The 12,404-nt window shown below is 34.7% G+C and overlaps 1 protein-coding gene across 2 annotated transcripts in view; it reads left to right on the forward strand.

Moving 5' to 3' along the window:
* LOC111593177 (Krueppel-like factor luna) overlaps positions 1–3,263 on the forward strand; it is a 63,202-nt gene extending 59,939 nt beyond the window's left edge. For both annotated transcript variants that reach the window (XM_023305784.1, XM_023305786.1), the window contains exon 4: positions 2,945–3,263. In XM_023305784.1, the coding sequence (XP_023161552.1) occupies positions 2,945–3,120 (176 nt within the window). In that variant the 3' untranslated portion in view covers positions 3,121–3,263. The remainder of the gene's footprint in view (positions 1–2,944) is intronic.
* Positions 3,264–12,404: the final 9,141 nt, after the last annotated feature.

The following is a 12,404-nucleotide window of genomic DNA, read 5'->3' on the forward strand; positions in this document are numbered from 1 at the left end:
CAATATTTCTACCTTTGGCTTTCGGGTCCTTTGAAAAAAAAAAGTAATTATTTTGATGTCATCTTGCATGCATGAAACGAAATTAAAGAATCATTTTCATGAATTACGTTTTGCATCATTTCGGACACATTTTCGGAAGAAGTTCCGCTTTAATTTAGAGAAATGGCGCAACGTTATTGATGGGCAGCTATTACTTAGATGTCCAATCGGGGTTTTTTGGGGCACAAGGTTCCGGGTTTAGGACACGTCAGAAGTCAGCTGGGCATACATTAATTTAAAGGAGCCTTGATTAAGCTTCTTGTTGTCTCCGGCCTTAGCTTAAATTAAATTAATTAAATAACTAGCAAACGCGCGAATATTTTACAATTGATAATCAATTAAAACGCACCGCATAAAAGTTGGCAATAAATGTGCGCAGTGCGCAAAAGATTTCAATTAGTTAAACGCTATGGCTATAAAAACAACAGACAGAGTTGTGGGCAGCTCGAGGTTTGTAATAGCTGGTGGGAGTAAGGCACTGCCGTTAAGAAAAGATTACTAGTGCAATCGCGCGGATAGACGCAAGCAGACCATAAAAATTGTGTTGAGTGCAAAAGCCGAGAAGGCGCATAGCGCATAAAAGAAAAGCTAAAGAATTGCGTGCAGCGTACAGCGTGCAGCGTGCAGTCTGCAGTCTGCAGTGTGTAGTGAAAGGAATGCCGAGAGCTTTCCTTGCACCGCGCATTGCATGTCGCTCGCAGAGGCATTCTTTCTCTCCTATTGGCTGCTGACATTAAAACCCAACGCCAGCGAAATTTATAAAATATGAACTGGCTCGGGGCTATACGTTAAGCGGCCGCTGCCCGTACTGCAGCTGACTGCAATTGCTACGCCCTTCCCAACACCCTGCCAACACCTTACAAATGCGCTAACAATACGAGAAGAAAGGAGGCACTTTATGTATAGAAACAAATAGCTGAGGTTAAGTTTTAACAGTGCTCGCTACAATAAATTAACAACCAGAATAAGAAACCCTTTACAAAAAAGAAAACTTTAGCACGGCCAGTAAATGATTGTTAAGCTACTTTAAGAAGTTTATAAGATTGATTGCGAGTAGAGATGTTCGTAGACAGCTATAATACGGCCAACAATCCAATCAAACTTAGCTAAAGATCAAACAATTGATTCAACTGCACAGATCAGCAAACAAATCATGAGCAATTTGCAGTGTAACTGGTTGCTAGTTCTATTAGTAATCTAGGTTCTATGTATGTCGTTCAAATGTGCTTTGAAATGAGACTCTCGGGTCGGAGCTGCAGCTGTATCTGTGCGCCCAGTGCTTTGTGCACTTGACTGTGATTTACGCAGGCAAGAACCAAAAAATTGCGAAAAATGCCAAAAGTCAATGACAAAGCATTTTACCAGGAACCCATACACATAGCAAACCCACAGCAGCACAGTGCGTGTGGTGTAAGTGGTGTAAGTGTTTTTCGGGCACCCTATATATTTATAGCCCTTGCTTCAATGTCTCGCTCACAGTTCTGACAACATGCCAAAGTGCAAGTGGTAGGACACCCACACCCACAGGCAAGGAGTGAAGTGTCCCTTGTTGCAACGCCGCGACGCATCACTGGACAGCGCTGCAGCAAGCAGAGAGCAAACAAATGGAAATTAAGAGAGCGCTGTTTGTTGCTTGCTGGATCGTTGGCGAGTCGTTTGTTTCGTCAGGCAAGCAAGTTGGCCGCAAGTGCATAATGTGAAATTGAGCACGGAAATATCACACATTTCCGCGTGCATTAAGTTTTAAGCTGTGTATATATACTATATATATATTTGTGTACGTATGTATATGTAATATACATGTGTATATATAAGCTGCTGTGGTGTGCGTTACAAAGTTTTCCGCTCAGCTTTATGTATTTTTCTTGGCTGTCGTTTACTTTGCCGGTTATCTGGCTCCATTTTCCACTGCTTTTCTCCACAGCGGCAACAGCGAAGGCAACGCCGGCAATTTCCTGCTTTGGCTGCTGTTTGTCTTTTAAACTCAAATAATTTTGCCATTTTTTCTGGCACAACTGTGTACTGTGTACTGTGCTCTGTGCTCTGTGCTTCACTCTTTGTGCATTTTTAGGTTTTATGCTTTTGTGTGAAATTACAACTTCTGCATTTCCTTTTCCCTTTTTCCTGCCAGGGCTGCTTGTCCTGCCTGGCTGGCGCTTTTGAGCTCTGTTACTGGCACTAGGTCTGTAACTGGCTTTCGGCGCATTGGCCACTGTTTTTGCCGCATCGTTTGAGGCTTTTGGCACGCATGAAAACTGTTGGCAAAGAGATTCGCGATTTGGCAAACCGTTTCACTGACTTCGATCTTAACGTAAATTCCGATAGCCGACATTTCATTATTCCCTCTTTTTTTATAATTTTAATTTTTTTATTTCAGTTTTAATTGTCTTCAATTCTGCCGTTCACTTATCCGTTCGCAGTTATTCATTGTTATGGTTTACCCACAAAAAGAAAAACGATTTTCAATACTTTCGCAAATGACACAAGTGAGCTTGAGAGGGCATTCGTCATGAGAGCCATTTGACATCCGTTTAAAAAAGTAAAATTATAATTTTAAGCATTTCAGACACTATGCACATCACTAAGAACCTCCCACCCAGCTGAACGTTGATAAAACTTTTTTCATTTCGCTGCCGTAAAGTATAAAAATTATGGCGTCCTATCCTTGCTACCTTTTGCCCAGCAGCTATTTCGTTATTTCATTGCGTCCCTCTGAATCTGCTCTATATTATGTGCTATATATTATATATTTTTTTGTGCTGGCTGCAGGGGAAAGGAATGGCAACAACTTGTACTGCATTCAACGCTTGATACAATTTTCAGAGAGTAACTTATTTAATAAGCAGAGACTAGCGATTCCAATGTACTTTCATTAAACCTTCTTAACAAACTTCTGTCGTTGCAGGTGAGAAGCCGTACAAGTGCTCCTGGGATGGCTGCGAGTGGCGTTTCGCTAGAAGCGACGAGCTCACTCGACATTATCGCAAACATACTGGAGCCAAGCCCTTTAAGTGTCGCAATTGTGATCGCTGCTTTTCGCGCTCTGATCACCTGGCCCTTCACATGAAGCGCCATATGTGAAGAGACATCTGAGAAGAAAGTGAGCATTACAGCAACTGTGTGCCATCATAAGCAGCGAAGAAGAGAAGAATGATAGAGTTAAAGCGCTAATTAATCAAAATCACACATCACACAAGCACAAGCAATGAAAAAAAAAGAAATGAAAAAAAAAACAATTTGAGAATGTAAAATACGATAGAAATTTTTGTTTTCGTTGCTCTAATTGTTTTGTTAATATTTTTATCTCCTTCAATTATCGTTTCGCCTGAACAATTTTTGTTAATTTGTTTTTGTTTGATTTCATTTTAACGCTGAAGCATAAATAAATTGTACTCACATTTGCATTTAAATTGTTGACATCAAATATTTACCAAAGCAAAATAATTTTTTCTAGCAAAATATATAAAAAAAAACTGAACAAAAATGAACTTATAAGCCACATTCAATATAAATATATTAGAATGAAACAAAAAATTAAAATTATAAAAAAACACATTTATAAAATATATTTTTTTTGTTTTGTTTGTAGCGAAAACAAGAAAAAATTGTAAACACTGCCAAAACAAAACTTAACATAACAAAATTTAAATGATTATGAAAATTACTACAAAATGTTAATATACACATATATTGAAAAGATTTAAAAGATCTAAATTTAAATTTAATTAAGAATGTGCATGGTACTAGCTTAGGTACAACAACAACAACATACAACAAACACAAGTGCAAAATATGTTTTAAACAATAAACGAAATGCTTATATTTTCATACTTTAATTTAAATATATTTTAAATTTGTAAATTAATTGTTGTAAAGGTTGATTATATGTATGTAGTATGTATGTCGAGCAAGTCGAGCAAATCGAAATGCAAAGTAAATACCATTTTTGGCGCTACAAATTGATATTTTCAAATAGGTCCTGTTAATGTAATTCTATTTATAACGCACATTTCTCTTTTTGTGATCAAAAGTATTACGATGAGTTTTTTATTCGAGAAAATCAAAACGATATTTTCTTTTATTTACTCTCTTTTTTTCGATTCGACCTAAATATTATATTTTTGACAAATTTATACAAATTCTTCTAAATGTGCCTCATTAATTTAAATTTTAAATTTAATGATATAAATAATTTTAACTCCGTTTTTTTTATACGATAAATTTAGATGTATTTCAAAATTTCAGCAGGTCACAATTAACAGTCTAAGTATTCACAAAAGTTCCAAAAACAATTGAAAAAACTCTTGGAACTGCACCGAAGACGACTTTAGAAAACGTGTAGAAATGTTTTTTTATTTTCCATACTGTTTGCTAAATTTTACTTAGTTTTGTGCTGCCTTTATTATGTCATGAACCATTTAATTTGTTTATTATTTGATTATTTTTAAATATTTTTACCACAAATAAATATTATAAAAAACAAATGCTTTCTCCATATTTTCATTTATAATTGATTCTTATTTTACTGCCAAAACGACACGAACACAAGGTATACAACATGAGCGAGCATAAACTCACATTCGAGCATTATAATTTGTGTGATGAGATGTTCTGTGATCCACACAACCAACAAGAAGTAGCTATGGTAACAAACGCAACATACAAACATATACACCCACGGGCGAATTACAGAAGCCATGCTAATTGGTACACACTTAAAAGATTTACACACATACTCATAACTTTACCCTTTACAGTTGTCTCTTAATTTGAAATGTAATTCTCATTGATTGTGAAAGTGAAGAGTGATCACTTTTTAAAGGTTTGTGTGTGGCTCTTGTGCTATTTGTCATCTCAATGTTAAAAAACAATATATATATGTATACATATATATATCTATATATATATATATATGTATACATATATATCTATATATATATATGTATATATATATAGTGTCGTATATGGATAAGAAGTTACAAAATTAAAAGTTCCCTTTAAGATTATATTATCAATAAAAAGGTACAATTATGCTGGCTTTCAATTGCCAGTATCCTTTTTCGGCTTCCATGCGAACAAACCCAAGGAAATGCACTAAACAAGGTTATGATGTTGATAACACAACTTTAAATATTTAAACAAAACAAAAATGTGTACGATGTGTCAAAAATAAATTCAATCAGTTTAGTGTAACTTTTGAGAAAGATTCAAAACTAAGCCCAAATCAAATATTTTGTATAGAAAATCCTTAAAGATAAAGACGATATCCGAAAAACCAATTAGATTATAATATATGGGGGCCTAAATATGAGTAACATCTAAGTAATTATGTATGTATTTTACAATCCAACATTCAAATCGTAAACGAAACATGTATTTTAAAAACGAAAGCGAAACAAAATGATAATATATGTAAAATATATATATACATATATATATATATATATATATATATATATATATATATATATATATATATATATATATATATATATATATATATATATATATATATATATATATATAAATAATTCTGTAAGCATTAAAACACAATAAAAGACTGGTCAACGAGGTGTTCCGCGTTTATGCAACAATTGCAACAAAAGTAAACAAAATTTAAAAATGTTAAGTAAAATGGGAATAAAACTCAAAACACAAATAAATATGTAAACATTTATTCAAAAAAAAGAAAGAAAAGCCCTAGCGTATTGCTAAACTCATTGAGAATGCGGAAATTTGAACTGGTTGAGATTGATCCATTTGATGTTCAGGTTGACTCTTCGTGCTTGTAATACTTATTTTTGACTGCAAAAATAATCCTACTGATATATATATATATATATATATATATATATATATATATATATATATATATATATATATATATATATATATATATATATATATAGATATATATATAATTATATATATATAAATGTATATATATATTGTCTACTAGTAACCATACGTAAGCGAAACGTAATGTTAATAATGTACGAATTTTAAGAAACGCTGAATGTGAGTCTAGAGAGTACTAACAACAAAAAAATATTAAAATCAGCACAGACACACAAACTGATTATGTATACACATATTATAGTCTAAATTTAACAGTTAAACAGTACGCATATACACAAAAAGAGCAGAAAATGTAAGACGAAAACACGGAGCAGACGATAATTCTCTAAACATAACATTTTTTATAAATTTACAGTTTAGCAATAATATTGGATATACGATTCGGTAAATATTAAACAAAAAATAATAACACAAAAGAATTTTTTTCTTACTTTTGGTTTGCATAATGCTTGGCAAATTTGTAGTCTATGATTTAGGCAAGAAACTCTGCATATATATATATATATATATATATATATATATATATATATATATATAAATATAAACACACACATATATGTGTATATATATAGTTAAAATATAAACGTTTTACATAGCAATATAAGCGCATCAACTTAAACATTCTGTGTATAGTTTAGTGAAATGAAATGTTAAATGAACTCCAATGAAAAATCAAAACATTAACTATAAAAAAAATAAAGAAAAAACTATAAATAATTTATGTATATGTAAAAACATCGTGTATGGACAAAAGGACATATTTAAAAGTTGTGTATGTTTAGAATGTAAGAATTGATGATGATGAAACTGATAAATTGAACGGGGCATGCGAAGCATCTAAATATTAGGACAAATCATTTTGTATTAAAAAAGTTGAAATTAATGGATACAGACGGGATAGAATATCGAAAAGGTCAGTGTCAGTCACAGTGTCAGTGAGTGTTTTTGGGTCAGCAGCAAATGGTGATTTATATAGATTTTTATAAAGATCTTAATTTAGCTTTTTTGTGAAATGTAAGTTAGCCTATGCATACACACACACAAACATGAGATTAAAATAAATTAAATTGTACACCTAAGGCGCGTAATTGATATCAAAATTCACAAGTTTCAGCAAAGTTAAACTAAAAATACATTTGAAAATGAATATCTATGTAAATAAATAAAATGGCATTAGCAACAAGGCTAACAAATTTAACAAAAAGAAAAAAAAACAAAGCTGACTAGGAGAACGCTCGTGCAAAGAAAATAAAAAATAAAACAAAAACAAAAAAAGAAAATACAAAGAAAACGAAAAACTCGTTAAAAGTCGAATCCTTAGCTAAATAGCAAATATCAAAAATCTAATTGTCAGTGTTTATTATCATCATTATTATTATTGATGTGCATTTGATGTTTGCGTATTTTTACGCTTATTCTGAACGCAAATCTCTCCTTTTGCCATCAGTGCTTATGCTATGTGAGTTGATTTCAAAAAGTTACGAACGTAATTGCTTTAATTTATTTATCGTATAACTAACATTCGCGTGACTAACTAAATGTTAATTTAAATGCAATTTTTATAGAATTTAATTCAATTAGCATCTTTTTGCCGTCATATTGTATATTCTATGAAAAATATACCAAATATTATTGATCATTATTATTATTAAATTGCTTGTTTGTTGCGGCTTTTGTCATTCTCTTTATAATAATTTTATATGAGAAATTGTAAGAAACATTTAGAAAATAATATTGAGTATAATTAAGGCAAATTGCAAAAAAATACATAAAATCATGACAAATTGATTAGGTAAAAGGCCCATAGAAAAAGTCAGATTCTTACATTAAGTCTTAATTTATTATACAAGAACATCCATTACAACAGCAACAACAGAAGCAAACAAACTGAAGAAAAACAACAAAAAACCATAAAAGGAAACCAGCAGCAAAATTAGAAATGTTATTTTACTCTTGTATAAGTATAAACTGAAGGCATTTTCAACGTATGACAACAATATTGTACGTAACTTGATATTTTGATGAGAATTTCTGTGAAAAATATAGAAAAATATAAAATGGACACGAATGGCTATTTATTTATGGGAAACTATGAGTGGCAAAAACAGTTTTGGCTGCCCTGACGCATATCAACGTTAACACAAACAACAAGAAAAACAAATAAATTTGTTGATGCATTTTAATAATGTTGACTTTGTCTATGCAATGGGAAATAGAGACAGACGTATGGTAACTGCACACATGTATTTGACTCTGGTGATTGCAGGCGGCGTTGAACAAACAGTTCACATCATTAGCCCCGAAGGAATGGCCAACAATGACAACAACAGAAAGGATAACGACGATAATGATAATATGCGCTTGCATTAGTTTTTAACGAGCCGCATCTGAAAGTGCATAAATTTAAATCATACTTTATAACACGCATGTAAATTTTTATTTACTCTCTCCTCATAATTAAACACTTGCAGCTGCTGCTCGCTGTCTTAATGGGACCATAACATCGACAGAATACTCTAGCTATCAGAAGCCAATTACACAGTAAATATTACTACCAATTTATAATATGACAAATGAATTTTTTTCCGCTCTGTCAATTGAGTTTTATGAATGAGTTTCTGATTTAATATGTGATATCAACATACTTAACTTTAACTTTAATACTCATGATTCTCTAATAGCCACTTATTCATAGAGCAAAAGGAACTTTCATTAAAATGAAGTATAAAACAAGTAAGAAAGCTCCGGTTGGGCTGCTCGACTAGGACATAACATACGATATGACATATGATATTGGCCATATTCTATTGAAGTCATTGTCCGCTTAGTAAAAATGTAAACTACTACAACCTTTGGTGCGCGTACTATACACGGACCTACAAAACAAGTTTCACTGCTGGTCATTTTAATAATTGAGAGATTGTTCCTTACGTCTGAACTCAACAGCCAACACCAACACCCAACAGCCAACAGCAGCAGGAGACAGACAATGTCCAGTCAAATTGCTACCGATCGATTCTCATTTTAACCGTGACCCCCTAGCAGTGTTAGCAGACGCAAGTCCTTTATTTTTACCCGTTTCAAAAAGACTTTTCGTTGTAAGAAAAACGAACGAGAAAAGTTTTCATATTCTTAATTTTGTTGTGCTGCCCGGTTGCATCTTAACTCTGTGCTGGCAGCAAAACTTCTAATTGCGTACATGACTAGCAGACACAGTGACACCCCACAACATGTGCTTGTGTCTGGCTGAATACACTGAGAGAAATTTTAAGTAACTACACCATGGCGAGTACCTGAATAAATTTATCGTTCTAATATTATCGGATTATTGAAATATCCATATTTTTATCATATCACCTTTAGGCAATACTTTTCCAACACATTATTCGAAAGTTTTTTAAACATAATAGCTCCGTGTATATCAGGCCGACAGTATTTGTTGAAGCCGCTTCTTAAGGTTTCTCACTGCATCTTTATCAAAATTGTTTCTAAAGTTCAAACCACTTTATATGAGTGGCGCGAGGGGAATATGACTTTTAAAAAGTTTTCGGTTCTCTTCAGCACATACTTGCACACATGATTGTACACATACCCACCATGTTGTGTTGTGTTGTGTTGTGCTGTGTTGTGCTGTGTTGTGCTGTGTTGTGCTGTGTAGTGCTGTGCTGTGCTGTGTTGTGCTGTGCTACGTTGTGGCTGATGTGTATCCCGGTCTTTTTTACATTTGTAGCTTGTCAGAGTGGCTCAACGCCTCACATGTTAACTTACTTTGCTTGCCTTTCCAAATGCGCTACACTTCGAGAAGAGACACCCAAAAAAAAAGAAGTAACGGTAAACGGAAGAATGCAAACAAACAGGATGAAGCTGCCGCTATGTGCATGCGAATGTGAATATGTGTGGGTGTATGTACCTGTCAGTAGAAGCTCGCAGCTGCCTTTGTTTATAATATATAAGCAGCCTTCCATTTCAGGACAGCTTCTCCACAATGGGCAGATGGTAGGTGGTCAAAGTTACGCGGACTATTTCTAAATACAATTTCTGTATAAATTGGCTAATAAATCTATAAAGTGTAGATCATAAAATATTGTAGAAAGTAAAAAATCATACAGAAAATAAGGCAGGCAGCTCGGCTATTATTAATTCGAACATCTTTCTACCTTCCAAACATTCGTAGATTCATACATGTCTTCAATGCTTAGGCTGAAGAGAGAGATTAATATACACAGTTAATTTAAATGATGTGTCGCTGGCTTTAAAGTGTTTGCAAGTGGTCAATTGTAGTCCGCACTCAATTGTCGAATGTCTTACTCAGTTGCAGACCGAGAATAAAAGCAAAGCGAGCAAATCAAATTAAATGGCAACAAGTCAAACCGACGAGCGACGACCTCAGGTGCACAGCATGCAGCAGACGCGAGCCGAGTTCCAATTTACCAACTGGCGCCAAGTGCACTTGAAGTGTATCGAATTTGTATGGATTTCGCTACAGCCAATAATTTGACACTTGCATTTGCAGTGCTCGTGCTCATACTCATTTCCATTCTCGTTCAGTCGTGCTCGTGCTCATGCTCGTGCTCGTGCTGGTTGCTCGCCCCCAAGCAGAGACAATGGAAAACCAAGTCAGGCAGCAGGTTGTGAGGCGGGACTTAAGCCAAACGAATACTTGAATAAAGTTGCAGAGTAACTTGGCAGGTATCATTGACAAGCAAGGGGGCCATAAACAGAGGCACGTGTGGGAGTGGCGTGTGTATGTGGAATGCTTTGTTGCTGGATGTGTGCATAAATGCACGTTGAGTAAGCAACAATAACAGAAGAGGCAAACAAACGCAAACGAAAACGCAATTGTCATCACCATAAAAATAACATAAAACTCTTTTTACGACTTTGTGGTTGCGTTCAAGTGTTAAAGTTGGACTCTGAGTGGATACTCGGGCTTAAATAATCAGAAATTACATGAAATTGTCTTGGGCTCGAGTCACGCTCATTAAGGTTTGAGTTGGAGTATCATTCTTGTATTCAATTTCAAGTAATACCTATTTCCTATATCAAAAATTTCCCATTATTGCAGGCTCTGCATGACCACCCTCCTCTCTCCCTTCATCTTCCACTTTTAGCTGTTTGAAGATATATATATAGTGAAGTGCATTTAACCAATAATTTTTGTTTGACACAAATGTGGGAGTGCGTCGGAGTCGTAATTGGTAATGCACTCAATTGGTGCAGTCAATTTGCTAAAGTGCCTACAAGCGTAGAACAGACTCCAAAAAATGCCTCGCATTCGCGCCAGCTCCCAAATGGTCTATTATTACCATTACCCGGGCACAGATTTAAAATCAACAACAGGCGTCGCAGAATAGCAACAAATAAAAATAAAAAACAGACAAACGACAGGTAAGCAGACACAACAACAATGTCTGGGCCGTATTTACACACACACTCACACTTATTTGCACTAAAAGCGGCATAAATATAAACTGACTTTACATTAAAAAGAGAGCTGCGACCAAGCGCCGCTGCTGTTGAAGTTGAGCAGCGGCAGAGCGAGGTGCGCAGAGAGGGAAACAAACTATTTTTGGCTTTAGCGCGCGGGTGTATACTCCCACTGCTGCATTGCAGTATTGCAAAGGTATGCACTCCCAAAATTGTAATTCATCCGAACGTGTGCACCACGTGGCAGTTGTACATTATTTGGCGGTGAATGTATTTTATATTTCCACATGTTGTTGACATAATTGGAATACTATACAACGCAGTGAAAGCGGCTAATATCTAATATATGTACCTTTGACCCTTATCAAGATCTGCATAGATGTTTTAAGGACCTTCTGTTATGAGCCGATGGCCTTGTTTACGTATCTTCCGTACTTAACAACTCTGGCATTGGCAATTTCTTTTAACGCCCATAATAAATTTGCGCTCACATTTCTTAAGCTATTTAAGCGTACATCTAGTTGGCCCGCTTTAAAGTCGTCTCTTTGTTCTCTTTCAGTTTTAACTGCTTTACGCTTGTTTATGTCTCTTCATTCGTGTTTGGTTGCGTCCACTACTCTCATTGAAAATCTGAAATCAGGGTATAATGGTTAGCCTAGTCGATTGAGCTCAACCTGTTTGTTTGTTAATGGTGCGCCAGCGCTCGTTGCTGGGGAGTTCTGGGTTCAACGCCAGGCAGCGAAATAAGGGATGTTTTTGGCCTTTTTTTTGCGTAGGCAATATTGGTTCTTGGTCTCCTAATGTGGGTTTTTTGTTTTTTTTTAATGCTAGATTCAAAATATGGAATATATTAAAAAACGCAGATAGGACTGAGATCAGGGTATCTTTTAGTCGGTCACCCCTATTAGAGCTTTCTCGCTTGTTTGTTTATTGCTTGTTTTGAACCTTGTTTGAACTGGCTTAAAATTTCTTGACACAGGCTCGACAAGGCTCAGAAGGGACCACTGACTGCCATGCTCAGTCGGAAAGCCAAAGATGCAAGCAAAAGGTTGGGCAACTATGAGCCCATAATTTTGTTA

This window comes from Drosophila hydei, unplaced genomic scaffold, assembly GCF_003285905.1.
Source record: "Drosophila hydei strain 15085-1641.00,03,60 unplaced genomic scaffold, DhydRS2 tig00000315-arrow-arrow-pilon, whole genome shotgun sequence".
Lineage (NCBI taxonomy): Eukaryota > Metazoa > Arthropoda > Insecta > Diptera > Drosophilidae > Drosophila > Drosophila hydei.